The sequence below is a fragment of the Synchiropus splendidus genome, chromosome 19 (genome assembly GCF_027744825.2).
Source record: "Synchiropus splendidus isolate RoL2022-P1 chromosome 19, RoL_Sspl_1.0, whole genome shotgun sequence".
In the NCBI taxonomy this organism is placed as follows: Eukaryota; Metazoa; Chordata; class Actinopteri; order Syngnathiformes; family Callionymidae; genus Synchiropus; species Synchiropus splendidus.
Window position 1 is genome coordinate 6,598,441 of NC_071352.1, and position 26,904 is coordinate 6,625,344.

The window sequence follows — 26,904 nt, forward strand, 5'->3', positions numbered from 1 at the left end:
GGCCACATAATAAACTGTGACTGTTGTGAGGGGCCATGCCAAAAGAAAGGCGGCGAAGACTAAGAAACGCGAGGACGAAATGAACTGTTAAAGATTCACCTATAAAAATATTCAATTTAATATGCAATTTAATTTGAATATTTCTCTCCCAAACATGTTAGAATTACTGAAAATAGTCCGAAAAATGACTACTTATCAGTTGTATAGTTTTAGTTATAAGGGCCGCAAAAAAACAGGCAAAAGGCCGCATAAGGCCCCCGGGCCGCCCATGGCTCAGGTCTGATATACTCTGTTGGCCAGATTTCATTTTTTCCAACTTGGATTCGGAGTTTAATGATAATGGCCTCATGGGTAAATTAATACCTATGCTAGCAACCTTTGGACTCAGAAGTCTGAATATCTTCTGGAACGCGAACCAAAAAGTGGAATCAGTCGGATATTTTGCAGAAATATATTTATTGTTGAAAACATAAATATATAAATTATGACCGCTGCTGTCTTAATCCAATGGGGAAACGTGTTTTGAGTTGGCATTCTTGAGCGGAGCAGCACGTGGTCCCTGCTTTACTGAGAACGAGAGCGCCACAACACAGAGGTTCACAGTGACTCACTCTTTCACATTCGACGACTTCCTCCTCGGGACTGGCCTGGTTACACATTCATCGGAAACACTTGTTGTTTTGGCGCGACTCTCTCATGATGCCCTCAGAAGGTGAGTCTCTTCAAAGGTTGCGATTTCTAGACAAGGAGCCCATTCATGCACAATTTGCTTTGCTTACTCATTCACTCTCTAAACCAGCCGAGTGGACTTTGCCCTTTGTGGGTGCAGGTGAAGGAGAAGGGTGGGCATCTTTCCTATAGCGACAATGGAGCGACACCAGTGGCGACGACTTGATCGTGGAGTAGCAACGTACATGGGTCCGAATAAGCACCGGCTCATGTGTTCGATAGAGTCGGCCACTGGATTAAACACAGACATCCTACAACAAAAGAAATTCCTGCTTGGATATAAGTAAGCATATTATATTTTATAACAAAAATAAAGCATCTTCCTGTCCGACATTTCCTCTCCGCACACAAACCGATAGCAAACATGGAGGACTGTGACCACACAGAACGCTTGCGTGTACCGAAGGAGACAGAAAGTATAAATAGTTTAAAAGTAGCGCCACATCTTTTCTTTGTCAAATGTCACTGTACAAAGCAGGAGAGCACTGTCCGAGGTGCCTCTGAGCAAACATTCACAAAGTCCCGTGAGGAGTGTCAAGCTTTTTCAATCTGTTGTTTCCCCCCGACTCTCTCCAGCATTCTTCTTGTGGGAGTTTATTAAAACTAGGGAAGGGCACTTTTATGGTGCCCAGCTGGAGGTCATCCACTTTTGTTCACAGTCCAGGCAACACAGCGTCCATGAGAGGTGGGTCCGACTGCTCCCCCCCAAAAAAGTCCATCACAATCTTCAACATACGTCCCTTTTATTGTCTTCCGTTGGCCTCTGGTTCAGCCGGACCTCCACCTCAGAGTGTTCGGTCGGGGGAAGACGCTGCCGTCCTCCCTGGGTTTGTTCATTCTCAACAAAAAAAGCACCTTTGGCATCCTATGTTTCAGTTTTTACAGAAATGCTGTTTGTTCTCGCTCTGATTTCTCGGAGGCAGGAAAGATCCCTCTGCTCAGGTCCCTCCCACGCTGGAGTCTTCCGGTTCTGCTTTCACCTCACGTCCACTGCAAGACAAAAACAGCACAGAAGATGAAACACCATGGAGGCGTAATGAAGCAGACAAACACAGCAGGAAGTGGTGAGCATGCACTTCACAAAACACACACAGTGCTCAGAATTATTGAGTGCACAATCCAGAAAACCTTTAAGTTGACCTGGTCCTGCGGAACAAGGGGCAGTCAGTTCCCCTGACAACCCTCTTTCTGGAGCTCTCCAGAAGAGGATTCTGGTAAGGTTTTGGTCTGGTAAACTCTGAGCAACAGGCCCTTCAGTTGTGCCACCAGAACCCATGCTTCTCAACCATTTCACTACGTGGTTCTGAAACCCTTTGATCAGAGGCCAAACTCAAGGCCCATGTGCCTTAAGAGACCGCCTCCATGTTGGGAAAAAATACTGGGAAGAACCATGGACCTCATATATCTGACCTAGCCGCTCAGATTTTAGTCTAAAATGGACTCTTTTAGGGACATTCAGGGGCTTCACACAAAGTCTGGTTCAACTAAAGGTAAAGATGTGAAGGGGTGCATCAGTTCAAACAACTCCGGATTTGCTGTGGCTTTTGGTGGTGGTGGTGGTCTCGGGCAACACGACAGACACATACATGCACAAGGCCGTGACAAAATGTGTCCATGTTCAGCAAAAAATCAGCATGCAACACTGAGAGGAGCGAAGACGTGTTGTGAGATTGATCGACAGTGATTTTGCAGGCTCCGCCCCCTGATTGGACCGGCGCAGTGCCAGCTAGTGCGAGGACACCGCCGTGCCAAAGTCCTACCTGTTCCATTCACAGCTCTCCAGTGGACTTTGGGTAATGAGTGCAACTTTATTATGTTGCCAATAAATCCTTGCTGGCTCTTAGCTTTTTAGGTTTCCTTTTTTTACCCTTACCCCTACGGTGGCCTGAAAACACAAGAGTCGGGGAGGGTGGATAGGAAGGAGGGTTAAAAGCTAGAAGCAAGGGTTTATGGTACAGCAAGAGAGCCCGGGGGCAGAAGCAAGGAGTGCAAAGATATGACACTATAAATACTTCAGATGCCTTATCAGCACACATCGCCGCGCTTATCTGCGCCGGAGAGAAAGGCTTCAGATCAAGCATTTACCTGCGGTCATGCCAGGCAGCCTTTGGACACCCTCCCTTAACACACAGGCAGACATGAACACACACACACACACAAGCCGTCGGAACGCTTTACAGCCGGCCACCTCTCGGTTCAGGCGGGTCATTCAGTGCAAAGCCAAAGAGACAGGCAGGAAGCAGGGACTGAGGAGGAAGGGAAGGGGACGGCTTCTTCTGATCTCGTATGCTTACCTGTCTCTGCCTCTGAGGTCTCCAACGCGTGATGTTGCGACGTGCACACACATTCCAGGTGGTCTTCTAACCGCACAAAGACCTCTTTCAGCTTGGGTTTCCTCCGCAGATACTCCACCTTGGCCACCTGAAGACAGGAGCGGAGAAATGCTTAGTGACAGACGTCGCCATTACTCTTCCCTTTCTGTGCTTCCAGTGAATGCGCCCACTGTTTGCCGTACCATCAAGTGACTGATGGCTCCTTCATAAACTGATTCATAAAAAACACCAGCCTGCTTGCTCGGAGTGTGACGGCGGCATTCCAGTTGCCGGTGTGTGTGTGTGCTCTGTGGACTGCTGATCAGGTGTGTCAATATTGAACGGAGCTTATGACCCCGACCAAGCCGGCTCCAACAATAGCAGCGGAGGGATGAAGGGTAGATGGCGGAGCGGTGTACGCCCTCCAGCCCGGGGAAGGTTTACCCTGGCAGGAGAAGAGAGGCTGGGAGATCCCCCTCCTGATTTTTTGGCCCGAAGCATCCAAATCCAGACAGACACACACCTAAATTCGCTCGCCGTGTCCTGACAAGTCTTTGATGATCCATTCATTGTTGCTCAAATGGTGCGTGCAGAAAATAGTTTATGTGACAATCCGGAGCAGAGGAACCGCTGAAGCCGGAATTCCAATTCCTCAAACCGGCTCTTCAGAGAAACACAACAGAGCTGACCTCCATTTCCCACCCAAATCCTAGAAATGAAAAGAGCCGATCCTCCGAGGCTTATGAATAGGCTATGTTGATAAAAGCTGAGATGAAAGCTGAATAGAGAAGACTGAGTGGAGGTTACCATGTTGCGCAACACAGAGGAAGAGGAACCTTGGAGGACCACATGGAAACAATATCTTCTCCTTCCGCTATCTTCAGTTTCGAGAAAGGATATTGGCCCACAAAGGTTCTGGCGCTCGCTGCCAATCGGGAGTCTATTTTACAGTCGGCATTCTTCCGCCGTTCAGAGGTGGAGCGCAGCCAACACTGGACAGAATTAGTCACGCAGATAAATGAACATACCGATCCCTGGGTGATGAGAGATAGTGTAGCCCTGCCAATCAAAGTGTCTCCACAACTGAAGCATGTTGGGGCCGATGTCTGTCGAACCTTCAATTCAGCTCGGATATCCAGAACGAGACATTCTCCGGTAGTTTATAGCCAATAATTCACAGTCATTCGTGCCATTTCCTCTTTGCATTTTTCTTTTTTTATTACCTAGGACATGCCACTACTTTACACTACTTTATGGCCGATGAATATACACATTTTTTTACCACTCAACACCAGACAGGATGGACACCATATGATGAATAATGTGTGAATTTCTTTCAAAGCATTCAATATTTCCCTGTAATGACAGCGTCTGAACTGGATGATGGAAATTATCGGCAGATTAGGCACATGCACATTTTGGAGGGCTGGTGCTCAAGGCAGACAAAAATGTCGTTTCTGGGTCAGGTTGTCAATGGAACATACTTACTTGGACTTATTGTGGATATTGTTCATAATATGTTCGAACCTATTGGTTGCCGGTTCACGGCCGACATAGGTCTTTGAGATTTAGTGCATTTTACTGTGAAATATCAAAGGAAATAACAAGGCTAGAAAGCACTAAACTATCCAAAAACATCCTAATAAAACATATCAATAGTAGGATCCACTGGACCGCAGCTCTGTGCGGCACTGGAGGGAGTGGGACGAGGCTGCAGCATAGGTTTGTGAGCGCTGCCGTGCAAGTCGGGGATCAATTCTCAACTCGAATAAATACAGCATCAGATATTGACATATATTTGGCCGGAACTGATGAGTAAGTCACTTTTTTTCCCTCAAGAATTTAAGAAGATTGAATAAAATGGTTGTCCGGAAGTTGCGCTAGGGGTCTGTCTGCGCAGCTCCCACGATACATGCTATCTAACGGACCAATATACATCACCATTTTTCCTCTTCCAAAAGTGATATTTTGAATGAACACAATTTTATGTGGGACTTTGTATATATATATATATATATATATATATATATATATATATATATATATATATATATATATATATATATATATATATATATATATATATATATATATACATATATATATATATGGGCATGTCTATATTGACAGCATTGAAACATTATGTAATCTTCTTCAATGACTTCATCAAACGGAGACACAAAAGGTATTGATTTCATAAGATGACCCACTTAGACACTCTGGAAGTTTATCCAACTCAAACAAAACACAAGCTTCTTCTGGACCTCCCTGTTGCTGGACGAAGATGATTGGAATACGTCAATATCAAAGGTCCAATGAGGAGAAACTGCCCACAAATGTGGAACACCCAGGCATATCACATCTACCACCATCACTGTATTAAGCCAGGTGGCGTTGTTGCAAAGATCTTTCTTTGCTTTGCTTTATGACCTCAACACATTTTTCTCGATTTGAACCGATGTCAGACGTTTGAGGGAAGGAGAGGAGGAAAGATAAGACCAAGCGGAGGAGGTATGCGGAGAGCAAACAGAAGACAATGAGGTCTGGCTTAGATGCAGCGTGTTTGCAGTTATCGTGGCTCACACATAAAGACAGAGAGCGAGGAGAAGGTGGAGGATAAATAGAGCACAGGAGGATGGGTGTTTGCCAAGAGTCGTGTTATTGAAGGCTGGGAAGGGACTGACCGTGGCCGTGAATGCCGTTCGATGACATTCATGTGTTACTGATTAACATTTAGTATCTAGGTTACCCACCGGGGAAATTTGTGACACAAATACTGAGGGATAAAGAAAAACAGAGACCTAGTTGTTATCAAGAAACAAGGAGAGTAACATCCCAGAAAATAGATGATTCAATTAGGTGGGAGCGAGGGGAGTCCCTGCGGGCCACGTCGCTGACGTTGGTTACCGGAATATCCAAGTAGGAGTCGCCAAGAGAAAGCAGACGGCTAACAAACAACCATTGACTGACGGAAAAAGCGATACCCCCCAACGACGAGAGGCCCAGCGCTAGGTTTGTCCCCTGCGCAAGGTGAAAGACGTCCGTCTTCCGTATTGACTCAACACTCCCTCCATCTTTAACATCTTCTTCACTTCAACACAAAGGACACTGACTTCCTATCTGCGCCCGAGTCATTGACTTCCCACATAAAACATAAGAAAAGACCCCTATGCTAAAGCAAAGCGGGGCCCCCAGTCTCTTTGTATAAATCAAACTCTTCTAAACTTTCTGGAAAGCCTGAGAAAAGGTCCTGGCAGTGACTGGAATGATATCTGATCCAGGGGGTTGGGGTGAAGCTGGGGGGCTCTGGGAAGTGCATCCTTTGTGATCGTTCCTCGAGACACCCTTTTGCGTCAAGTCAGTTTGGATAATTGGGAATTCCCTGGAGCACTGAGGAGGGCATGTCGGAGGGGAAAGTTTTCCTCCAGCCTTCCAAGGAAAACAAGAATGTTTCAGAGTGAAAGGTAAATAAACAGGATGTATATTTTTGTTTGGAGTTGTGGTGAGAGACTGAGAGGTGGTCGCTCCTTGTCTGACGTCCAATAAACTTTATCAGTCAAATTCTCGCTTCAAATACAGAGAACCGAGTGAGAACCAGCCCAGCTCCAGATGTGAATATCTGTCTCACCACAGTGCTTCCTAAAGATCCTGATCGAATATCAAAGAATTCCAAGCTGTCGTTTTTCCAGCCATGTGTCGGGGGAAGATGAGAAACACCGCTAATACATTTTTAAAGACGAGGGGAGACTGACAAAGTGGTAAGATTAGCCGAGGAGAGATGAGGAAACCTGGACGAGGGAGTGAACAACTATTTCATAAAGGAGACCATCAGGCTCCGGGATTGATGAGAGCGAGCGGGACGGAGTCAAAGGGAAAAGGGAGGACAGGAGAGGAGGAGGGAAGGAAAATAGAGAAATGAAATAAAATATGATTAAAATACAGCTGATGCTTTTCCTGTTGATGCGTTCCAGACGGCGCAGCGGTAGAGAACCCTCCCGCCTTCTGGCTTGGTCGGGATGCTCCCATGGTCTCTGACCTGCTCTGCTCCGCCGTGCACGCTGCCCTCACATTCAAACTCTTTCACCCTTCTTCATCTAGTCAGGGAGCTGAGCGAATCAAAGGGGAAATAATTCACAGCTGCGAGGGACTTCAAACAAGGAGGCCCCTCTTTCCCATCTAACCCCCCACTCACGATATCCACGGGACCCCTCGGACGTTCATAAATCATGCCCACTGTATCACCATCATACTGTCCATTATTTATGAAACACCCCGTAAGTCAGCGTCCCCGCAAAACCGCACGGCTACCGCTACTGCTTCCCCCCCCACCGACACCCGGATCTGACCCTCAGCCCTTGTGGTAGCTGCCACTGGTTTTTGTGTGTTTCGCAGCTGGGGACGAGGAGGGAGATGTGTGGACCCCCACACTCAGCGCTGTGGCTATATCCGCCTGGCCTCTGTCAACCTCCACTTTGATCCAGCAGCCATCAACACTTCATTACTCTGCGGCCCGTCTTCCTCTCGCTGCCGTTTCACACAAATAGCTTTGTCCCTGCGCTGCGGTGGGGGAGTTTATGTAGCGCTGCATAGAGCGAACTCTGTCTTCCCATCAGCCACAAACAATCTGCGTAGGTTTACACAGATGTAAGCACACGACCCCCTTTTAACTCCCCCTAAAAAAAGACTTGTTCATACGCTTCAAGTGGGTTCAAAGGTTCCCAGTCGCTGAATCACAAGGAATACGATGTTTCACAGCAGCAGAAAACATCGATTGCTGTTCTCAACTTTTAAAAAACAAATTGTCTCCAAATTGTTCAATGGATTCAGAGACTTTCTGTGGTGTTCCTTTGATGTAAGATTCAACAGACTCTGCCAGGGGAAATGCCCTCCTGGCTTGGTATGTGTGGACACTTCTTTAGAAGTAGCTGGTCTTTTGTCACTGGTTCACAAGCAGTGCACCAAGCAGGGGGGTTAAGGGAACCGACCCAATAATCTCGAGAGTCAGAACCTTACTTATCACCTGTTTACCGAATAGATTTGTAAAGCATAACTGCTTAAACCGATCCAGTTTCCCTTCACTGAAACACTGGGGAGCGTGAAGCCAGTATTAACTATATAAAGGTGAGTTTCGACAAATGCAAAGTGGCATGCCGTGGAAAGAAACACAGCTGCTGTGTTCCTTTCCCATCCTCGGCCAACAGAGGGAAAAAACAAGTTGAGGTAGACAGGCGACATTTTTAGCGTCCTAATACAAGCGTCCGCACAAACTGAACCCTCATTCAGTCCAACTGCCGAGAGAACGGGGCTCGAAAAAAAAGAAAAAATTGGCATGAGACAATGTTTCCCTCACACAATGCGGTGAATGTCTCCTGACCGGAGCGAGCCCAGGCAGATGACCTTTTCATGGATGCGACGCCTTGCACCCCCCACCCCCTTCGCCCACGGCTAGAGCCACATGGAAAAATAAAACTCAATATACCCGAAGGCCCCACTTTACTCTGTGGCCTCATTTGTCAGGATGGGGACAGAGTCACATGGATCATGGCATTCCAGGAATATCTGAACCCATCTGCAGAAGTCTTGTCTGCCATCGTCACCAGCCGCTTCCCCTGTGATCCCGGAGTCAGCAAACCCGTCAGTGTTGCCCCACTATCTCCACTTCTGCGCTCAAAGCGAAACATATTTAACCCGGTGCCAAGCACCAGGGGGCAGCAGGTGGGCTAGGTATTTGTTTTATTACTCAGTGACTGTCTTTAAATCCCAGCATGGACGTACAGCAGAAGCAATGTCTCAGTGCCCATGGCCAGGCAGGATCGACATGATGAAAGACCATAGGCAATAAAATCCAGACAATGTCTGAGAATGAAATGCAACCACGCAAAGTGTTTTCGGGACCGTCCTGTTTATCCCCCGGCTGTCTCTTTTAAAACAGAGCACATAGCTGCCATAGCTCCGGGCTGGCTAACAGGCTTTAGTGTAAATACAGCAGAAATATGATTCAACTTCAGTCCAACTGTCTCCGCTGATCCTCAACAGACGGACATGTTTTCTAGCTACTGGTGCCAAAGTGCCTACGAGCACAGTGCCACCCCCTCCCCCTTTCACTCATCTCATGGAGCTCACTGCTGGCAAAGACAAAGATCCAAACAAACAACGTTGAAAGATGGTTGCGAAGAAGCTGGTGACACGCAGACGTTCTCAAGATACAAGAGAAGCTCTCACCCGGTTCCGATAGCAGACAGGAGAAGCCCTCTTGGGTCGGCCCCATCCACAGAAACCATGACTAGAAGTGCCAACGTGCCCCCCCCCCCTTTATTTCTTCCCTCCCGCTGACCTGGCACGGCCAAGCTGGCGAGCTTCCATGCGTTGGGATCAGGTGGTGTGGTGAAATGGAAGGAGTGCGGGGGAGGAGGGGTAACTAACTACGACGCTAGTACATTCCTCAAAGGGCCACTATAAAGTTCGAAGGCCCCCGGGTCAAGTAGAAAGGGGGTGTGTGGTGGTGCTAACCTTAACGGTGCGGTGGTGCTTGCGCGACGGATGGCATCGCATGTTGCTGGTGTTGCAGCAGCCGGTGCAGCGCTTCACCTCCACGCAGGCCGGCCATATCAGGAAGTTGGCGGACGTGGGATCCACCTGGCTGCGGGGGATCTCGTAGATCACCGTCCGTGTCTTACACACCGCCGGGACCGCCTCCTCCACTGGAAGACAGAACAGGGAGCTGTCACTGACAGCAACTCTCTCTTTTTTTTTTTCTTTCTTATATCAAGCTGCCTGGCACATTCCTTCACTCTTCATTATTTGATGACTCACTTGATGTGGTAGCTCTCTCACCTCAGCTCACGCCTTCCCAAAAAAAAAAACAAAAAAAAAAAGAAAAGGCTGGTCTCATATCAGCTAAAGAGCTTGGGGATCAACTCACCGAGACAGAAAGAAACTGTTCTTTTGTTGGCAGCCTTGACGCAGGGTTAACGTAGCGTGACTAGGCTGGACCTCTGGGGAATCTAATAACCGCCTATGACCTCAGTGGCAGTGAAAGGAGTAAAGAAGTCAGACTGGTGCGTGGACTGTGACCAAAGTTGACCACGGTGATGCGTTAACAATATCAGACTGTATGATCCCAGCACTGAGCAGCTGGGGTTTGCGCTGCACTGAACTCTCTCCTCCACCAGATCAGCGCCGTGTTTTATGAAGAAATCCAAGTGGGAGCTCAGGCGAGCTGCAACTTGAACCCTGAATGCCTGGAATTTCCACGCTCAGGGATATATCTCTCTCCTGACGCGTGTCTTCAGATCTCTGCGCCTTTGGCCAATTAAAAAGCTTCGTGTCAGACGTCCCTGTCAACCTCGCGCTCCCTCCTCCTCATTGCCAAAAATACTGGGTAGACGTCTTCATTACAGAGCTTGTTAGCCACTAAAAAGCCCCATCAAAACTGTTTGTGTTTGGCTTCAGGAGGAAGGAATCAGTTTCAATTGGAGTCATGTGGCGTACAAATTGTCCAGAGGTGTAACAGTGACTCTGTCAGGAAGTGTTTCTGAAGTCAGCACTGGCATCTGTGGTTACTGTTTTGAGGATTTGCTTTTCAGTCTATGAAGAACTGTGTGGCTCACCAGAAACAACACATTTCATTTGCTATTGGGGATTATTGAATTTTTATTTTGACCACTAGCTAGCTCTTGTATTACAGGTAGGTCGAGGTATTACATAGCTACTCCAGTTAGATCTTGAAACTACCTTGAAGACAGTGAGACTTTTTGCTGAAGATGATGATGGAGTTGCTTCTATTTAGTAGCATTGCAGCAATATTTGAGCACCAAAAGAGACGCATCGACTGAGCTGAATGAATGAAGGGCTTACCGATGCTCCTCCTGCGCCGGCTGTGTAGCTGCGAGCTCTTCAGGTCGCTGTAGTAGCTCGGGTGGTGGGAGAAGTTCTTATGATGGTGGTTGTGTTTGTGATGCTTTGGCGCTTCGATGACATCATTTCCCGCACCTCATCAAGACAGAAAGCAGGAACATGAATAATCTCACATAAAACTGCTCCTCCGACCACGAAAGAGAGGAGCCGCTCGCGCGGCTTCCGCGGGGCCACACGGGTCGAGCGACGTTCGGGTGAGTCACGTGGGTAGTAAAGAGGGGATCACAGGGTTCCCCTCTCGGAGATGCAGATGACGTCACAGACTGAATAAAATGAGTCAGAGTTTGGTGCCACTTTTCCCAGCAGAAGTGAAGCAGGTGAGTCAGCAAAGGCCGCTTTCACAGACACACGAGCTAAAGTGGTCATTTGTGAGGTGGTACTCATTCGCCATTATCCCGGCACCTAATTAGTGGTTTTGAGTGGTTTACCTGAAATTGTTTACTTTTCGGAACATTCAGTGGCTTGGAAAAGTGCATGTTTTGCGCTCCTGCTGTGATACAGCCAGCTCAGCACCGTCATCTGATAAGTTGTTTTGGTCCCCACCCGGAATATGAAGTGGATTACAGTGGAGTGCCAGGGCGGCAGTAAAATAATAAAGCTGCTTCACTTCATCCACCTTCCTCAAAGAGTGTTTGCGAAGTGGGTGGGTCTACCTGCTGGTGCGTCGCCGGGTTCAACGCGGCCTGCGCACTTCACATCAACACAAACAGTTGCTCTCATTATCCGCCATAACAAGCTGAACCCTCATGTACACAGACCCACAAAGCAAGGCCACAGGCAAACACATTCCACTCAAGTAGGTCCTTTGTGACCAAACCAGAGTCACTCCATGGGATTTCCTTCTTCTAACACATGTCAGCAGCGACTGTTCATCACCTGGGGTGAGATGGATGAGGCATGACACGCTTTCTGATGGTCATGTTGTTTGAAGAAACCCCCCAAAAAACATATTATTATTATTATTTTTAAAGGCAATATTATCATGAAATCTATCTGATATAAAATGTATCAAATGAATTTGTTAAGAAAGGAATTTCACAAGAAATATTTTTCTTTAAAGAAAAAAAAACGTACTCACTTTATAGTAAGACTTAAATGTATTGAATGTAATTTTGTATCATGTATCATCATGTATTATGATGCAATATGATGACATTGTAAGGGGAAAAAAGAATGTACATGCTGTTTTAAACCATGTAAAAAAATGAATCTTTAATAAATTAATTGATATGTATTTTTATTCTGTGAATTATATTATATAAAAAAATAACACAATACAATTACAGTCCAAATTATCATAATTTACTTTTAGCAGGTATTCAAGTATTGCTAAAAATGTATTAAAAAGATTAGGAAAAATCACAAGCAGATAATGTGACTGTCAAAAAAAAAAAAAGTATTGCTATAAATTGCTACAGTACACTAATGTGTGTACTTATTGTGCCTCATTGTATTTCATCATGAACCTGACGGAGTCATCCAAAGATCCACAGTAGCTCCAGGCTAAGCTTCACAAAAAGCTGAGTCGCCACTCCTTGGTCTGGACACACTGTACACATGAGTGACAGAAATGTGCTACAACACACCTACAACGTCTGACAGCTGGACTCATTGTCACAGCTGGATGATTTTCCGCTCGACCTCAGGGTCAGTGACTCAACTCCCGCAGTGACTTCACTTCGTCTGCGCTATTTATCTCCTCTTGTCTCAGCGAGGTGCAGGTTGGTGTCAGCGTGAGGTCATTCTCAAAAACACCTCGAGTGTGTTCACTGCCGCAGCGTTTTCTCATGAAAATAATCCAATAAACTACATGATTTAAATGAATTAAGCGCACACCTGCTAAACAGACCTCTCTCTAGCCAACACACATAAGAATCTCAACCTGCTTCTCTCATGATAATTCATTCGTGACAGGCCTTCTGGGAATTTTGGTGTCTAATAGTTCAATTCTAGGTAAACCAGGAGGCGGGCGCCGCACTCCAGCGGAGAGTTCACAACACTTCAGTCACACTTATCTTGAGATTTAATGGCTCTGTTTTCGACCCAGATGATTAAACCATTACACGAAGGAGGCACCGCTCTACTCCGAGTCTCTAAATACGACTCCTCTCTCCATCAGTATTGAGCAGCAGTGAGACCAAAAGCTGCAAAGTGATGACTCAGCATTACACCGCTCGTAATAGGGGGTTCACAATATCTGATGTCAGAAGTCGAAGCAGAGGTGAAGAGATTCCAAGTGAGTTGATCATATAAAACACACCCAGCCTATCAGACTGAGACAAGAGAAAACAGCAGTCTTTCGTCATGAATCAGCCTTTTATGACCCAAAATTACTCAGGTCATTAGCCGGCATCCCTCTCCTCTGCCCTCCCCGCCCCCCGCTCACCCTTTTACATGCGCAAATAACAAGTTGTCGTGCCACTCTGATTACCTCCCACTGCGGTCACTTGGGTCCAAAAAGAAAGTGCCAACGGTGCAGGAGGTAAACACTTGTCAGAGACAAAGATGTTGCACAACAACTTTCAAGCCTCCGGAGTAAAGTGTCGTGGAAACACAAGCCCAGGGATCCAGGAGATCCCCCCTCCGCCTCTGCCCCATGCCAAGAGTCAGGTTCCCTTTTCTGTCAAAGTCCTCCAGAGAGAGATAAGAGCAGGCAGGCCGGGGGGCCACGGAAGGAGCGCGATAGGAGAGCGAGACTCGGGAGCAGACGGTCATCTCCAGACTCGCTCTTCGCACCTATGGGATCTTACTGATCTGATAGGTGATGTCACAAGTCTGCACCCATGAACCAACTTCTGTAATACTGTTCTATAAATGCCGTCGTGGTCGTCCCCAACAAATCTCTGAAAATACCCCGGCGTCGGGGGTCTTTTAACAGTGCTGCCCTCAGACAGATTTACGCCCTCGTAATAATAATCGGTCGACTACTGTTACCCCGCAAAACATTCCTCTGTTTGAAGACAGACATGTTAATTCAGTGTCAAACACCTCTTCTCATGCGAGGGGCACTTTTGGTCACTGACTGGATTAATAAAAGCCACCAAACGGATGAATGGTGGAGTCATAATCTTCCCAACATTGTTGCAGCTGAATCGCTTGATAAAATCATTAGGAGAGAGTGTGTGATATATGGCTGCAGCCTGTGTAAATAGAGGCTCATGTGATGGCAAGCAGGTTCTTCCAGTGGACCCCAGTAACTTAATCTGAGAGAGTCTGGGGCGGGCGCCCCCCCCACTACAGAGAAGAAGCAGCACCTCTGAGAACATGAAGCAGGAGAAACCCTGCTGTCTCCGCTTACATGGCAGCGTGCGCTAGAGCAGCCACTCTGGAGTGAGACAGGAGCCAAAAACATATACAGCCTTCCCTGCACTTTGACCCTCTGAAGGCAAGACATGAATAAGCACATTTGTCTGTCTCATAACCTCAGATTGAGGAGGAATCATTTCACAAGATTTATGTGCAAGGTGGTTTAGATGACACCAAGATGACACCATGATACTTTTTTCTAAAATAGTGAGATGTATTGATACAATATGAAGCAATAAACAGCGTGTATGTGCAACAATGAATCAGAAATATCAAGAGGCAGAATTTACCTACGGAGTCAATCTCCAGTAGCCGCTGGAGGTCGCTGATGCTGTGAATCTCACTGTGGGACAGTCTGTCTATCAGCTCCTGTGGAAACTGCACTTCCCTCTGGAGGCAGAGAGCAGAGAGTTAAGACTTTTTCATGGAGAAAAAAGGCGTCATTGTGAATTTAAAAAACCCCAAAAACGTCTTTTATAAGCCTGCCAGGCTTCACCGAGGGTATTTAACCCACACGACACACTTGGACAGGTGGATTTCATATTAATAAATCACTTCAATCTTATTACGGATAATGAATCAAATGGCACGTCATTAGAGGAAACATTACTTCAGAATCTCTCAGCTCCATTTTGACGTCGATTTGACGTGATTTGGCTCACGTGTTCTTAAACAGTCTTGGAAAGGGAAGACAGTATCACATGCACACCTGCAAGTCAGCACTACGGGTAAAAAAAAGTGACTATTGGACTCTAAATGAGATTCATTCTGAATATGAACGCTCCATTTAAGGATTTTATTTCAGTCTTTCATGTGGTTCCTGGGTGTTTAAAGCGCAGATTGATCAGTTTGACCGCAGCAGTCTGCAGCGTGAGCGCTCCCCGGCAGCTCTGCACTTGTTGCGGGCCTCACTGGCTATTTTTGTCGGTTCCCATGAAGTCCACGCAGAACCTTTGGCTCAGGCTTCAACTGATTTGGCACTAAATCCCAAAATACCCAGTTGAAATCCGGCAACAGCTCATAATTTAAGTGTGATTTATACAGAGATGAAGCGATGTCTTTGAAGAATAATGAGTGAAAGGTGAAGGTGGGGCCCCGGGTTTACCTCAGCAGTGGCCAGCAGGTAGGTCGTCCACAGCAGGAAGTAAACAATGGCAGCTCTCATCTCCCTTAAATTGAGATTTTAGCGCAGATAAGAAAAAGGTGCACGAGTGGAGGAGCCGGCGAGTCGCTCCTGACCCCGCAGGATCCACGACCATCCCCTCAGGGAGACACAGCGTGGGGCGCTTCAGTCACAACCTGCTGCCCCAAACAATCAACAAGTTGCTTCTTCACACGCTTCCTCACGCGCTGCGCATAGCTCCCCAGGCGCAAGTGGGACAATCCAAGCCTGACGCGCACTGACTGAGTGCACTTGTCCTTCACTGCGCCCCTCTTTCACTTCACTTCGGGTGTTTAAAAATACACGTAATCCACAGAGCAGGTCCTCGGAGGAAAGGGGTCCGGGTGGGTCCACGAGCGCAGGTCCTCGACTGCGTGAATCTCTGGAGTGAATGAAGTCAGCGCTGCTCTGAGCTGCTGGATATAGAGAGCCGCGGCTCCGCGCATGTTGCGCCTCCCCCCGTCACTCCGCGATGGTGCGCGTATTGAGTGAGAGAGCTGGTTGGCTGATTGGATAACTCAAGACCAAGCGCCCCCCTCCTTCAGAGGACCCCCTCCTTCTGTGTGTGTGTGTGTGTGTCAGACAGCTCATTCAGATACTCACGCTGCACTCGTTCTCTCACTCCGTTTTTTGACGACACTCAATTCACATTCAGAGGGCGAATAAAAATAATAAAAATTCCAGAGGAATATAAGTGAACGAACCATGACACAGAGAACTCAACAGAGGAGCCCTGAGGATGAACCCTGTCGATGGACGATGACTGGCAAGCACTTAAGAATAATGTCCAAATGGAAAGAGAACTGAAGACCCGGGGCCCGGATGATGGAAGCTTCATTGGCATTAGATAGATCGGTCGGAAAAGAGCCAAAGCAAGAACCAACCATAACCCTGACTGAATTGAGTCGAATTAAACAAGAGGTCCAGAGAATTTGAGAGTATAAAATGACATTAAAAATGGTCAAAATGTGTGGCTCAAAGATTTAAATAAGATTGATCATAAAAGGACTTTTTGAAAAACTGAAGTCATTTTTATTTACTTGTAGATAGTATGAATCAACTAATCTCTGACAAAATTAAAATGCTGTTATCCTTTTAAAGAATTTAGTATATTGAAATAAAATAAAAAAATATTGTTTATTTTATTTATTTTTGAGTTCAGAGGTGAAAACCAGCCTCTGAGTGTGATGACTTAATCTCATCAGATCATCACCAGAAGGTCTTCAGATGTGACCAGACGGATCATGAGTCAAAAGTGTGTCACAGGAAAAGACTAGTTAACACCAGGTTAACCAGCGGGCCGGTCCTAACACGCCAAAGCTACCTGAGGTGTGCTGGGCGGTCTGGGAGGAAGAGGCCCCCGGGGCCCTGATAAACAAGGTGCACCTCTTGGAGCAGACACAAATTCTCAGCCAGAAGTGACAATCCGCGACGGGCCTTGGGGTCAGCGAACCAGGTGGTCTGACCTCCACCTTGTCCGGGTCCTGCCCAGAGGCTTCGGCACTGCTGCTGCTGCTGCTGCTGGTGGCTGTAACCATTAAGATCATTTACACTCACAAATGTTGTCAGCTGAAATGTGACTAAAAGATGATTCACCTCATGAATCATGATTCTTGGACACGTCTTGTCATCATGGTGGGAGAGGGGGAAGAGGTGAGGAGGCAGCGGGAGAGAGTGATGGCGAGAGGGTTTGGGCTCACCGAGTCCTCCCCTGCATTATCAAGAGACAAGAATCCATCAGAAACAGAAGCAGAAGGAGAAAAGAAATCCTTCTGCACTTATTCTGTAACATGTTTACTGGCAACGGAGGACTGTGTACCTACCAACATTAACCCCATTAAAAGCTTTTATAGATGCTCGTGCTCAGTAAATCCCGGCTGTAAAGAGGCATTCTGTGTGAGGTGAGGACTCCCGTTCGCCTGCAGGAGGACTGGGGAATGTTCCTGAAGAATGTGTCTTGCCTGTGGGGGGGTGGGGGCTGAATGTCTGCTCTTAGCATCATTGTGGACCAGAAGATTGAAGGATCATGTGAGCATTTGTGAGCCCAGATATCTGTCATCGATCGCTGAGCCGATGAGGATGATGATTAAAGGCACCAGATCTGAGGATGAAGGTGGACAATAGAGGAGTCAAAGCCTGGTTTTATTCTGCGACTTAATCATGCTATTGGCTTTTATATTATTTATTTGGGGCGAAACATGGAAAACTCAGGGAGGAAAACTTTCATCTGAGTGAGGTGGAGACTTGACTGAGTCACAGCATATCTCCCTGGAGGCCTCTGTGAAGAACTGCATGACCTCCAATACTGAAAATAAAGTGAATTTCATCTCCAAGTGAATATATTTATGGCAAAATCCTTATGTATTATTGAGTATTCTGACTAATCGTGTAGTTTTGTATTTACTAACTTATCACCAATGATTTTTTCAGTTTATATCCAGGTAAATGTCTCATTTCATGGTTATTATTTCATATCCGAGTAAATATTTTGTATTTATTGTGTACTTTTTTTTAATGCTTGTGCTGAACTCATTTAGCTTTTATTCATTTTATTGTTTTCTTCAATCGCTGAGGGAAGAAAAAACAGCAAGGGGAAAAAAGGGTTATTGTTTTTTTCTTAAGGGTAATTTTTGTAATATAAAATAAAAATGAACGACACGTTGATGTAAAGTGCACTCAATGAAGCAAATCATTATTTTAAAAAATACTTTCCTAGATGCTATTGAAGAAATATTTGAAATAATGTGAATAAATGATCATTTAGTCATATTCTAGTTTGTGAATTTGTTTGAAGTAATAGATATCGAAGAATTAAAAAAAAAGAAATATTTATATTTATGCACCCATGAACACCCATAATTTAAATATTATTTATCAAAATTTAAATTTATTCCTACAATTAGGCAATGATTCATCACTATTAGTGTTATTATTATCATTATTGTAAATTCATAAGAGAAAAAAATACCTTAACTGAGTTGGAAAGCAAAGATGCAAACGCTAACCGCTTGTGTTCGCGAGCAATAGTGTTAGCTATTGAAAGCCGGCATAGATCTCTATAAAGACTATTATAAGGGTGGTGGATAAATCTTAACATTGTCAAAGTAAAAATAAGCACAAAAGTAATGTAAAATATGAATTTCATATTCTAAAACATTGCTTGCAAGTAAGCTAACATTGCTAGCAGCAGTAGGAGTAGCAGCGCAGGCAGACTCCCCACATAGTTCAAGGTGTTTTGCAGCAAAGGTTTAATGTTAAATTGACCATGTTGTGTCTTCCCCTGAACTTTCGTGCCATCACACCTCAACACGTCGAACAGAGCATTGCCTTGCAACAGAGAAACAAACACACAGCGATATTATGAGTCACGGACAGAAGGAGCGTGTATCTGTAGACGAGTGAGTGATCTCTCCTCCTCCTCCTCATGAAGGCCTTCATCTAGATCAGAAGTGTCTGTGATGACAAAGCTGATTCCATTAGTGGGTTGATGTTTTCTTAAAGTACAGTGTTATTTAACAGGATTTGGTGTCTCGTAATGGGCCAATTACAGATGGCAGCTACATTTATAGTCCAGTTACTCACACACACACACAAAAACACACACACACTAAGTCGGGTAAAAGTTTCTCAGGAGCAAAGGTACATTCCTCAGACTGGCAGCGAAATATATATATATATATATATATATATAAATTGGAGCTGGAAATAATCCAGAGCAGGGAGCACATCCAGGGCAAACACTGCACACATAAACAAGTCACTCCGACAAAAGAACATTCTTACTCCTGGTTCACCTAAATATTAAGAAAGTAGAGAGAGGCCTCACTTTCAACGGCCGCAGCTGCTTTTTATAGGGACGATTACAGGCGGCCATTTACAGGCATTCATCTCTCTTACATGCATAGCAACCTGAATGAAATACACCCAGGGGCCTCCCAGCACCCCAATGAACCGCATTTGCTTTAAGAAACTATAGGTGCGCCAGCATTTAGGGGGCACAATGCCCATCCGCTCCCTCATAAGTCACAGTTAGGTCCACCTCCGGGATCAAAAAAATGGACCATATGCACACATAAACGCTTAAAGCTGGTGCGGGAAACAAGGCCCAGGTCCAGCTGCGATGATTTACAGGAGAGCTGTTAAGGGACGGCAGCATCCTCTGTGTGATCTCCAGATCTGTCAAACCGTGGTCCGCTCCCCGTCATTGAATTTTTCAGGCCGCAGCGAGAGAGCAGACCTCCGAGAGGTACCAACATCTGTGGGAAGAAGTACAAGAACCAGACTGCAACAAACGAAGGCTATTGCAATTGCTGGTGTTTGCTTGTTTGTTCCTGGCTGGTCCCAGATCCTGTTCTGGGGGGTGTCATGGGGTGACCCTCACGTCAGGACGGAGAACAATTGATGACTCCAAAGTGCCTTGCAACTTTGGTGGCTTACATAGAAGGGATTGCTGCAATTTCCATACTATAAGAAGCTACTTTTTTCACCCACTCTGAATGCTACATCGTAAAAACAATGCTGCGGCTAAGATGTGGATTGTTCAAAACTTGTTCAGAAGTTGTGTATCCTCACACATATATACGCACAGCAATCACTGACCACCTGCTGCTTATGTATGTACAAAACCTATTTTCTTCTTCATTTTTGTGGGTATGTCTTGTATTCCTGTGCACTCAATCGTCCGGTATTAACACTATATTATGGGGAGTTCTGTAGTTTCTGGATCTGACCATCCACTTGTAGAGCATCGCTGCTCCTGTGATGTAGGAGCTCAGCCACCTGCTGCGTGGTTCAGGTCATTGCAGTCAATCATATTTCAAATGCTAAAATAGTTAAATAGATAGAATAAAGGAAGGGCAATAGTTTTTGGTGAGTCAAATCACCAAATCGGTGAAATTGAACAGAATGGCAGCAACTCTGATTTATCCCCCCAAAAAACAATAGTGCTCAGATGTGGCCTGATCCCATCCACTCTTTTTCTTGGGCTAATTCCCTGATGGGGTCATGGAGGACAGGAGCCTATCCACAATATTTGGAGGTGAGGCGGGAGCTGAATACAGTACATACAGATGAACAACCATTCATGAATATACCTATGGACCCAGTAAAACTGTTCAACCCCATCATGCCGATTTGCGCTGCCTAACATTGGCCGATATGCTCCCTTTTGACCAAGAGTTCTGTGCTCACTATCCAGACAACCCTCGATTCCCTAGCTTCAGACCAGCATGGGTCATCTGGACATCGCTACCTGTCCTCCACTCCACTCTATGACCTCCATTGGCAGCCAGTATCTGATTCATGAGTCCAACAATGGCTACCAACTTCCCAGTCCATCAAGAACAAGATCACTGGAACAAGGTTTGTCGATGCAGTTTTAGGACTTTCACTCAAATGGTTCTGTCTTTGAAGCCACATAATGTTTCAAACGTATTGTATGGTATATTGCACATACAACTTTGGTACTGTTCAAAATAAATCCCTGGTGGTGGTTTCCTTCTGCAGGCGTGGTGGCCCAAGAGACTTAACTGCACTGTTCAACTCTACATACATGGGAGTGATTTAACTTTCACACCTGCCGTGTGCTTGTTCTCACTTTCCACAAACTTGAACAATCTGGGCACACGTCTTAACACGCACTGTGTTGTGTCCTTATGTTCCAGCTTCTTTCCCTCCCAAAACACTGCCTCTTTATTCTATATGAAAGAAAACGTTTTTCCTCCGCGCGCTCACGCTCTCACAGTGGAACAGGGGACTTCCACCGGCTGAGAAATAGCAGTGTAATTGCCGGTGCTCTGTTGTCTATCAAATCCTGACCTTTTTAACATGTGTGTACCATGTTGGGAGCAGTGGGAACTGGTGCAGAGGAAGGCAGGGGTCTCCCCCAGCTCTGTGGTGGTCTGACCTAACCTCCCCCCTGTCATCTTTTTACACTCAAACTACCCCAAAACGGTGGGAACTCCCACTTCGCCCCCATGCACCGTCAGATCAAAAGTGACTGGGCTGGCCCGTCTCACTCTGGTCTCCGGAGACCAGGGGAAACTTGTACGGAATACAAGCGCTGAAATAAAAGCTTATTGTTGGGGCCATTGGGAACATAGCAAAAGGCTTCTGAGTGAATAAAAATGTAAGCTTGAATTACACAAAATAAACTAATGTTAGGTTTACCAACTAACATGAGAGGTCGTCTTCATGCATGACAGACAAGCTCAGATTTCAGAAGAGGCAGGAAAAGCTGTCCTCAGAAATGTATTAAGAGGCCATAAGCCCATAATTGCTCCAATTGGCATGTCAGTTGGAGCTTTCGCTTCATTATTTACCTTCGCTTCCCTCCGTGTCTGTCATTACCAGGCAAGCCCGTGCCCCACCGACGCTGACGGGACCCCGCGAGGGGGGACAATAGCGACGGCGGTCTGTATAGACATGGGTCGGCATCAGGGGATTAAAGTTAAAGGGTATTCACTTCTAGTTCTGGACTGACTCCTTTTGAATTGAATGAGAAGCTGGCTGTTTGAGAAGCGCTTTTTAGTGTAGTTTTTGGCAGCATTCAGATGAACTACGGATGCTAGATCCAAGAACATATTCGGTATGAATGTATTGGCAAAAATAACACAATTACACAAGTAGAAGAAGCATCTCAAATGAAGCAATTCAATAGTCTGCGCTGGCTAAATCAAGGCGTGGATCACAGACAACATGAAGCCCTTGGACAGGGATATTGTGGCCCACGTAACATTGTCGGCGGTGGCCCCCTTTCGACAAGCATTTGTGCAGCCAACACTAAAAAAGTCCTTTGATTTGGTAGGGAAAAGAAGTAGTACAGAGGAGAATATTCTACTATACGCTACGACATGCTAGTTTAGGAAGGTCAATAAATGCTCACAAACTACTGGAGGTGTATATCAGAAAGAGGAGCGTGTGAACACCAAAGAAGGTACGGACGAAAACCTCAGCAGAAATCGGTGGATTAAAAAGCGATTAAGCGGTTATACAATCTGCATTGGCACACCTGGGTGCTGCAGCCCGAGGGTCCAACGCTGCTCCATGACACCGAACAAGGCCTGAGATTTTCCTCAACACGCTGCCACTTCCATAGCAACCACGCCTAACAGGGCCATGAAAGCGCTTCACCTCCTGGAGAGGAGCCCTGCCCAGTTTATGGGCCGTACTGTGATGCTGTTTTTGCACGCATCTTGCTAACGATTAACTTAATGTGCACCCCCTACTTTTCTAACAAGCTCCCTGTGTGTAGCTCCTGTGAAAGAACACAAGACACTTCAAGAAAAAAAAAAATCATTGTGGGTTTTTGGCACTTTGCTTGTGTTTGCTATTATAGAAGGCCATAAAATGCAAGAGTTGATCCACATCCAGAAAAGAGGGTAGTTGGTGAAATGATGGAAAAAGTGTGATGGGAGAAAAGGCCCAAAATGTGGGACAGAACGTCACCCTGGCTGCAGTCAAGCCAGAGATTCATGGTGCTCAAGGGCACAACGAGAGCCACGAGTTGTCACAGTGTGTATCAAGAACAATGTTGGCTGTGTGGGCCGTGGTTTCTGGGATGATATAGATGTGAAATGACTCGACGTATTCTGCTACCAGACGCTTTGATGCCAGCCTTCATTATCATGCACAAACCAGACGACAACAACAACTCCCCCCAATTATTTTCCAGGACTCGAAATGAAGTGTCAAAATCCTGAGGCAGAGAGAGATCACAACACGCTGATTACCAACAGGAAGTGGCTCCATTATGGGCTTAAAGATGGGAGAGAGTCCTCTCTGGTTACAGCACTCAGTCAAATCCACGCATTCCTGCAGGGTTTAGGGAGAGCCAGGTCACCACTGCTCCCCATTTCTCAAGGTCCGGATGGGGCATTGGCAGGATTCGGAGGGCTTGTGAGGAGGCGCTGGAGGGCTTGCCAATGCCTAAGGTGGTCCAACAATCAAGAGACACTTGACAGCGATAGCCTTCCCACTTTGCACACCTGCAACAAGCGGCCGTTCCAGAGAAGGTTCGACAAGAAGCCTTCACAGAAAACTAGTGACGTCATCCTGATGTATACAAACAGCAGCAGGTGACTGTAAATATGCTAGGGACGCCATATTCGGCGGGTGTTTTTCTCTTGAAACTAGTCAAACAGGCATCCAGATTAGCAGGAAAATCCTTCAGGCCTCTCACTCTCATCAGTGAAAGCTTCCCAAACAAGCACTCACCATCTTCTCCCAAATCCAACTTGAAAGCAGGGAAATCTAAAGAGACAGCAGCTTAGGGTCACATGCTTGCATGCAGTTTTGGTACCCTCGCATTTCGGCGGACATGAAAAGAACATCCTCTGTTCTATCGCTTCTAGTTGCCGCTGGAGTGTGACGCTAACCAGGAATGTTCTCCGCTGAGACAGTGTGGATGATATTTGGCTATGGTTTTGGGGTGGATGGAAAAACTTTGCTTAAGAGCTGGCTTCCAAGCAGTGGAGGTCTTGTGCAGATGGTTTTAAAACATGGTGTTTCACTCGCTTTGTGTGAGGCAAATAACCTGAAAACCTCTGTACAAGTCAGGGATCTTCAGTCGCGGTTCATCTGTCTAATGAAGATGCTTTTATGATCTGCCCACCGAGTCTGAACGATTCCTCAGAGAACCCAAAGTACAAATGAGGCAACTCAGCAGCCTCCCCCGAGAGCGGAGACATGGATTTTGTTTCGGATCATTAAAGCATACCAGTCTTGTATACTTAAGACGTCAGTCCGAAAAAAAAAGATTAAAATGCGCCGATTTTTTTTGTGTGTGTGTGGAATATTAGCAGAACATAAGGGATCTCTGTTTGTTTTCGCTACACATCGTCTGCCGGCGAGCCACAGAAGGATCCGGTGGCTGGGAATGACTTTGAAATCAAAGCCAGAGCCGAGGCAAGCAGGGGAGGCCTGGTCTAGTGTCGCTACATGTATACATGTGAATTATTTACTTGTCGTCCGAGAGGAAATGAGGAAGAATAACAAGCTTGGGAAAGAAAAACAAAAAAAAACAAACAGACGCTTTCTTTCCACTGAGCCAGAAGAGCGTGACTAAAGCTGGACAAACCGTCTGGAGATATTAAAAAAGGAGTGTAACTGAAGCGACTCCAGTTCGCTTGTGTGAACGTTTATCGTACTGACAGGATCCTGCGTAAAGTTGAAGCACGTAAAAAGAGGCGGGTTAACTGAGCTGGACCTTGTGATGATCTCCTGACCCAATTTTGTGACTCTCTTTCTCCTGCTGACCTCGGCTCGATAGCCCCTCTCATCCCTTATAACCTTTCAATCCCATCAGCCGCAGTGCTGCTTAATCACCTGTGACCGGGCCTGGGTGGCGACCTCTGACCCTGACGGGTCACAATTAGCAGTCAGAACTTTGGAAGTGGGCGAGGTTGTCTCTGGATTGAGAATTTCACACACACAGATTTGAAACAGGTTTGAAATGGGGCGGCCATGTTGCCACGCCCCAGAAATGTAAAGTACGGTGAGGATTGTTTTAAATAATCGATAGAGGCGGTCGCTAGCTGGGAGTCATTCTGAGAAAAGGAGCAGGAGATCAAGACAAAAAAAAGAGAGAATGAAGAGAAAACAAGTGAGGGTCACGCTTCCTGTGACATGCGCCGCACCAAATAAAAACCTTCTCATGAGAGCACGGGTGTCCTGCCGCTCATGAGATGCAACTATGCTAACATGCCAAATCACTCCCAGCCATCTTATCTTGTAAATTTTTGGCACTGGTTACATAAAACGTTGGCGCTAAAGTGGGAGGAAAAATGTTCCCATGCTGGGATAAATTCTTAAAATCTGTCTCGCTGGTTAAATGAGTGCGCTTCACAGCACTCAGGAGAGCACTTAAGAGAGAGCATTAGCCGATCCTCCTCCTGAGCATCCTCCTTCATCCTCTGTGGTTGTATGGAAAACAAAATAATGCAGGAGTTTTTGCGGAGGAGAGGGGATGGAGGGCCAGGCAGGGAAGGATCACTCCCTCTTATAGGGGCTAACAGACATGAGAATCAGGAGAAAGCGATGCCAAAAACTTTTACAAAAGCAACCGCAGGATCGTGTATATGAAAGAAATCAAGAGTCAAGATCAAAGATTTCCCCTGGATGAGCCAATTTTCCAAGAGCAGATGACATGACTCAGGGACACACAGGGGGTGGTTTTCAATGTTGCTCAAGACATATCTTTGAGAAGATGTGATGAATGGATATGGAAGTAGAATCTTGCGGTGAACGGAAGCCACCCGAAAAAGCATGAATGACAGAATAACTGAAGGCGTTTGAGGAATGTTGGGTTTGGGGTTTGCCATGCCACAGAGACTGAAGCTCATGCCGTCATTACTCCAGAGGTCAGACCAGCCTGAAGCTATTTTTGAAGACACTGATCACGAGTAAATTCAATTCATTTAATGGGGCTTCACCGGATTGTGACACTTTACCTTCATTCCGGATTCTGGTGCTTCAAACTTGGATTTCCAGGTCACACATCAGTCTCCACCTGCTACGTGATCTGGCAGGCAACCAACAGCTGCGTCACATAAACAGCTTAAATGCAGACTGAGACAGTTGCTGAAACATTTCTCAAAAAGAATAAGCCCGCTTTGTTTTTCCCAGCATGATCCAGTGGTGGTTGGTGCCTGCCCCAGCTACATGGGGCGAGAGTTGGGGGACACCCTGGACAGGCTGCCAATCCACCACATGACAAATATAGACAGACAACGAATCATCGAAGAGCACATAAACTCCACACATTCTCCTCTTCAAATCCAGAGTTTAGTGTTGTAGTGAAGAACACCTAACCCCAGACCGAGTTGAGACCAAGACTAAGGAGAGGGGGAGACCAAGGCTGAGACTGAGACCAAACAGAATACAGAAGCTTAGTCATATGGACACTTCATGAATAAGAAATGGTAGCAATTCATAATAAATCAAGAACTGAAATGCTTTCTTTGGATTCATATTCTGTTTGGGTTTGTCATTGGTCTTAGTCTTGACTTGGCGCTTGCTCTGGTCTCAGGGTTAAGTGGTCTCAACATAACACAACACATAAAGTTGCCATGAACCCACTGAATCCACGTAGCTTTGGCAAATGATGGAATTTTATAAGGAAGGAGAATCAGAGCTAGAACTTTTTTTTTAGACATAAAAATCATAAGAAAAATTCTAGTACCTACACTAACTTACTTCCAAATACACGTGTGCATGTACCTGTGAGTCAGTGTGGACATGAGTGGAGGAGGAGGAGTCTTACTAAACTCAATGTCGGCGAGTCGGGGCTGCATTCCAGTCTTGATTTAGTGGGCATTAAGATGAGGAGGAATGTGTCAAAGCCGCCGTTGCCGCTTTACGTACACGGTGGAGCAAATGGGTCGAGGGGAGCGCTGCAACCAGGTCTGACTAATGATGGACAGCAGGATTAAGTTGAGCAGAAAGGACGGACGACTACCTGTGGGAAGAAATGGAGACAAT

General features: G+C 46.0%; 1 protein-coding gene across 3 annotated transcripts; it reads right to left on the minus strand.

Moving 5' to 3' along the window:
* Positions 1-469: 469 nt before the first annotated feature.
* Positions 470-26,827, minus strand: pdgfab (platelet-derived growth factor alpha polypeptide b). Of its 3 annotated transcripts, XM_053850903.1 has the most exons (9): positions 25,875-26,827; positions 17,250-17,527; positions 17,023-17,137; positions 16,813-16,954; positions 14,555-14,654; positions 10,899-11,033; positions 9,552-9,742; positions 3,024-3,150; positions 470-1,719 (listed from the first exon to the last, which is right to left on the minus strand). In XM_053850903.1, exons 3-9 carry the CDS (start codon positions 17,025-17,027, stop codon positions 1,706-1,708), a joined length of 714 nt encoding a protein of 237 aa, XP_053706878.1. In that variant the 5' UTR covers positions 17,028-17,137; positions 17,250-17,527; positions 25,875-26,827; the 3' UTR covers positions 470-1,705. The 3 variants fall into 3 exon arrangements, with proteins under 3 accessions (XP_053706878.1, XP_053706879.1, XP_053706880.1); XM_053850904.1 differs by lacking the exon at positions 25,875-26,827 and having other exon boundaries at positions 17,250-18,151; XM_053850905.1 differs by lacking the exons at positions 16,813-16,954; positions 17,023-17,137; positions 17,250-17,527; positions 25,875-26,827 and adding an exon at positions 15,370-16,719 and having other exon boundaries at positions 471-1,719.
* Between the last annotated feature and the right edge of the window lie 77 nt (positions 26,828-26,904).

Excerpts from the sequence above, each read along its gene's own strand:
- pdgfab (XM_053850903.1), bottom strand. Across the intron at positions 14,655-16,812 it reads ATTTGTGTCTGCTCCAAGAG|AGGGAAGTGCAGTTTCCACA; the intron begins GTGCACCTTGTT and ends CTCTGCCTCCAG. Across the intron at positions 3,151-9,551 it reads AGCACCACCGCACCGTTAAG|GTGGCCAAGGTGGAGTATCT; the intron begins GTTAGCACCACC and ends TCCTGTCTTCAG.